The 4,605-nt window shown below is 48.8% G+C and overlaps 1 protein-coding gene across 1 annotated transcript; it reads right to left on the bottom strand.

Moving 5' to 3' along the window:
* Positions 1-1,773: 1,773 nt before the first annotated feature.
* LOC123190597 (uncharacterized) lies at positions 1,774-3,900 on the bottom strand. Its single transcript, XM_044603270.1, has 2 exons — positions 2,973-3,900; positions 1,774-2,123 (listed from the first exon to the last, which is right to left on the bottom strand). The coding sequence occupies exons 1-2, from the start codon at positions 3,808-3,810 to the stop codon at positions 2,038-2,040; spliced, it is 924 nt and encodes a 307-aa protein (XP_044459205.1). The 5' UTR covers positions 3,811-3,900; the 3' UTR covers positions 1,774-2,037.
* Positions 3,901-4,605: the final 705 nt, after the last annotated feature.

Genomic DNA, 4,605 nt, shown 5'->3' with positions numbered 1-4,605 from the left:
ACAATGGTAAATTATATAGGTGCACTAGTTCGGCGAATATATGGTGATACAAGTGCAATATAGATGGTAGATATAGATTTTTGTAATCTAAAATTATAAAAACAGCAAGGTAGCAAGTGGTAAAAGTGAGCATAAACGGTATTGCAATGCGTTGAAACAAGGCCTAGGGCTCATACTTTCACTAGTGCAAGTTCTCTCAACAAGGATAACAATAATTAGATCATATAACTATCCCTCAACATGCAACAAAGAGTAACTCCAAAGTCACTAATAGCGAAGAACAAACGAAGAGATTATGGTAGGGTATGAAAACCACCTCAAAGTTATTCTTTTTGATCGTTCTATTCAAGAGTCCGTACTAAAATAACATGAAGCTATTCTTTTCGTTCAATCTATCCTAGAGTTCGTACTAGAATAACACCTTAAGACACAAATCAACCAAAACCCTAATGTCACCTAGATACTCCAATGTCACCTCAAGTATCCGTGGGTATGATTATACGATTCTTTATTGAATGATTTAGCTTAATAAACTTTGTGATTGTTGTGAAGGGGCCCCGCTCAGCATTTTCGCCGAAAGGCCACGAAGTGTATCACTGTCATTGTAAGAGTTAGGGAGTGATGGTAATTCGAGGTGATCGTAGAAGCCTTCATCCCTAGGTTTTACAATTGATAGGGGAATTACGGAGAACCCTTAGTGAGGCCGGGTCCACGGGGAAACCCTTAATCATCGTAGTTGTAACCTGCAGGGGGAAACTACGATGGTGGCGTGTGTGGCACGAAGTCTACCTAGAGTACATAGAACGTGTTCTGTACCCGGTCCGCCCAAAGTAAACTTCAAGAGTGGCTCAAGTATCCAGATAATACTATGTCGCTACATAGGTTGCGTTAGAAACATACCAACGGAAATTCCAGACTCCCTGAGAACGCCTTACTCCTCTGTCAGTTTGCTTGTTATTTTTCCTACTATTTTTTATATCTGTTTAATTAAGTTTTTTTACTTTAAGTTCACATTTCACCAAAACCAATATTCATCCTCCGCCCTTACTTTGCTTGGAGCCTATAATCACTTGCTGGTGCAATTTTGTAAGTCACCGCGGGAGGCAAAACCCTAATTCATGTGCTCCCTATGGGATCTAGTTACTATCATCCTTTGCTATCTTTATTATTATTTGCTTTTAACCTTGTGGCTAGCAAGAACAAGGGGAGTGATGACCCCCCTTGCCTTTGTTGAGTGTTGCTACTTGTGATAGCTGTTGGATTTCTTCGAAGAGAAAGGGTGATGCAGTATAGTAACAGATAGTATTTTCCTCAATTAAAATCAAGGTTCAGACCGCACAGTCCAAACGGATGCGGGCAGTTTGAGGATCCATTTTGAAGATGCCCTTAGAAGACTATTAGAATTAGCTTCACTACCTAAGGGGATGTAATGGTCATATAGATCTGGGGCATTCCAGCTAGTTTTCCCTTTTAAAATGAAAATGTACATGTCACACATGTGTGATGGCATAGATAGAACGCATGGCTTATAAAGCGTACCTCACTGACAAAAGGAAGTGGAAATAAGGGGCAAAATGGTTTTGTATTACATGTTAGGCCTAAGGGCTGTGTGTAAAATACCATCTTTGGTTAAGGGCATTTTTTTTTGCAAATATGCCATAGCAGTTATGAGTCAATCTGGTCCATACAACTAGCATCTAACAGCCTCCGCTCAGGTTTCCAAGATTCCACCGAATATGTGGTTTTCACGTGATATTGTCTCGTGTATACATATACGTCGTGATATATGCACACATGCATCGTAACATTGATACACACATACATGATACATACTCGAATACTCCCCTAACCCCAGTTAGGAGAAATAAGTGGTTACATATGTCGCATCCATACACACTATACGGCTAAAAATGAAGTGAAACTCCCGTTTTGCTGCTTCATATATTACACGGGCGATGTATTCAAGCATGTAGATGCAGCTAGCCTAGCTTAGCTTATTCACTTGCTGCCTGTTCATGCCCGTAGGAATCGAAGCCCTCAAGATCCGAGACGGGTGGTGGATGCCAACGCCACCGCTTGCGCCCACACCTTGAGCCTCGCCTTCACGTCCACCGGATTCTCCCCTGGCAAAATCACAAGTTCGCAACACACGTTAATTTGAGTATCGCGCATGCACATTTACACTGAAGCTCGTGTAAGAGTAACCGTGAGTAGAAATATAATAAACTCTAGGAAAGTCGTGGTAATTTTATAGCTCGACATATTTTTAGTTCTAAATACATCAATTTCTATCCATTTCCGCAACAAATAATCTGGGATTGAGGGAGTATTGTATATGAGTGCATCTAAGGAAGTCACGCTAATCTTGCATACATGGGTGCATCTACGTTTATTTGATGTTCTTCAAAAATATATCTTCAACCCACCCACCAGGGATGGTTCTGGCGACCCAGATTAATTAAGATCAAACAGTATGCAAAGACATACTAGCAGTCTAGCACTACTAATTAACTATAACTAATCTGAGTGGAACGATTATGATGATGAGTACGGGGAGGGAGACGGGCTGATCGCGACTGGAGGCCTGAGCGTGGCGAAGGGTGAGTAGCCAGATCGACGTGCAAAGCGTCGCCGGATGGGGATGGCGACGCCGCCCGGTTGTCCTGGGAAAGGCACCAGCTACGGTTGGCCAGACTTAGTTATATTGGTACCACTAATCACCTAGAGTACGTCCAGAGAGCACTTGACGAGGGGCGCACATGATGGTAACAATAATAAATTTTCATTGATGGAGTCGAGGGTGCCCTGCTTTTGACCAGTGGGAGACGAGGCCGGGCGAGCAGAGATGCTTGTCGTCGTCGGTGTGCCATGCCCGGCAAGGCAGGGTGGTGTGCATGCATGCAGATATATCTGCAGCTAGTGACCCGTGGAATTAATGCAGGTGCTGGGTGGTGTGTGTGATGGTGACGTACCGGCGCTGGGGCTGGAGATGGAGCAGCTGCCGGCGGTGGAGGGCGACTCGGCGCCGCTGCTGGCGTGGCTGTGGGTAGGGCTGCTGCCGGCGGAGAGGCCGTAACATTGGATCTCTACGGTGCCGTCGGAGGGGAGCTCGAGGCCGAGGTCCCTGCACGCACGCACCTCCTCCATGTCCATCGCGACGCTGGCGGACGAGTGGTGGTGGTGCGGGGAGGAGGAGGCGCACGGGGACGAGGACCCGCCGGCCTGCTTCCCCACCACGACTACCACCGGGGTGTCGGCGTCGGGGGCGCCGCCGTTGCGCTCGTGCCAGCTCTTCTTCATCTCCCACGCGCGGTCCAGCCAGGCCTCCCGCGCCGCCCGCTCCCGCCGGACCACGCTGAAGCTGCTCCGCCGCGGCTGTGCCACCTCCGCCTGCGCCGACCCGCGCTGCAGAAGCCGCGCCCACTGCTCCTCGTTGTCGCTCCCGAAGTTCTTCTTCGTCTCCTCCACCGCCAGCCACGCGTGCGGCGGCGGCAGGGTCCGGGCCCCCTCGCAGCCGCCGTCGCGGTGACGTCGGTCCTGCACGCCCGCGTCGACGACCTCCTGTCTCCTTGACAAGACCCCACGGCTGCCGCCCGAACCGCTGCCCCCGTCGACGGCGAAGCGGGATACCCGCCTCCTCAACTCCCCCGCCCCGCCGGCACCGTCGTCTCCCCCGACGGCGAAGCGGGACACGCGCCTCCTCACCTCCAGCACCTCGTCACCGTCGTCGCCACTATCATCGCCGACAAGGTCATCCTCCTCCTCGTCAACGAAACGGGCAACAGGTGTCTCCCTGGTCATGGACGCCATGGCTAGCTATAGCTTCTAGGCTATACGCAAGAGCGGTAGAGCAGGTGAGTGACAATGCCGGGAGACCAATGGTTGGATGGGAAGCATGAGTTGTTGGACGGCCGGGTGTATATATAGACCGGACGGAGCTGTACGCTGCATGCTGCAATGGCGACGGGTGGCGCGACACACGCACACATATACTTCCTACAGTACATGATATGGGCGTGCATGTATGACGTCGGACACCGTCTAGCTGAATGGCATGGCATGGTTGCCGGGCATGTATGGCAAGCATATATCAGCAGTAACCTGTTGGATCAGGCAGTGTCCGTATAAGTCATGGAGATTGCTAGCCACAGCCACCCAATGAATATGGATATTAATAACCTTTGATTGATAATCGTGTACCTGAAATTTTCCCAGGGGCCAGGTCCCGCTTAAATTTTCAACGTTAGGTTGACGTGGAAACTCATGTTCCACTCTTCATGTCTCCCGCGAGAAAGGTGCTTGCCTGACATTTGATCCCTCACATCTCACATTTTGGTTCCGCTTGAACGTATCTTGAAATGCTTTTGTGCAAAACTGCACCAATTTCGTCAAATTCATGAATTATTCAGTTGATTTTACTGAATCACAATTCATTGCCAGTGAGCAGTCAATTCCAAGTGAATTAACTAAAGCTTATCACGTGATCACCGCACACGAAATCATCTGATCTCCAGAAGCATTTCTACAGGCTACATCAGGGATAACGTTTGAAAGGGATGCCGGCATATCTGGATAAGATAGATCAAAGGGAGCAAAAATTCAACC

Source organism: Triticum aestivum, chromosome 1A (assembly GCF_018294505.1).
Source record: "Triticum aestivum cultivar Chinese Spring chromosome 1A, IWGSC CS RefSeq v2.1, whole genome shotgun sequence".
Taxonomy (NCBI): Eukaryota; Viridiplantae; Streptophyta; class Magnoliopsida; order Poales; family Poaceae; genus Triticum; species Triticum aestivum.
This window is presented reverse-complemented; position numbering and strand designations above follow the sequence as displayed.

Coding starts and splice junctions, on each gene's coding strand:
- LOC123190597 (XM_044603270.1), bottom strand. CDS start 3,810: ATGGCGTCCATGACCAGGGAGACACCTGTTGCCCGTTTCGTTGACGAG. Junction 2,124..2,972: donor CATCTCCAGCCCCAGCGCCG/GTACGTCACCAT, acceptor TGATTTTGCCAG/GGGAGAATCCGGTGGACGTG.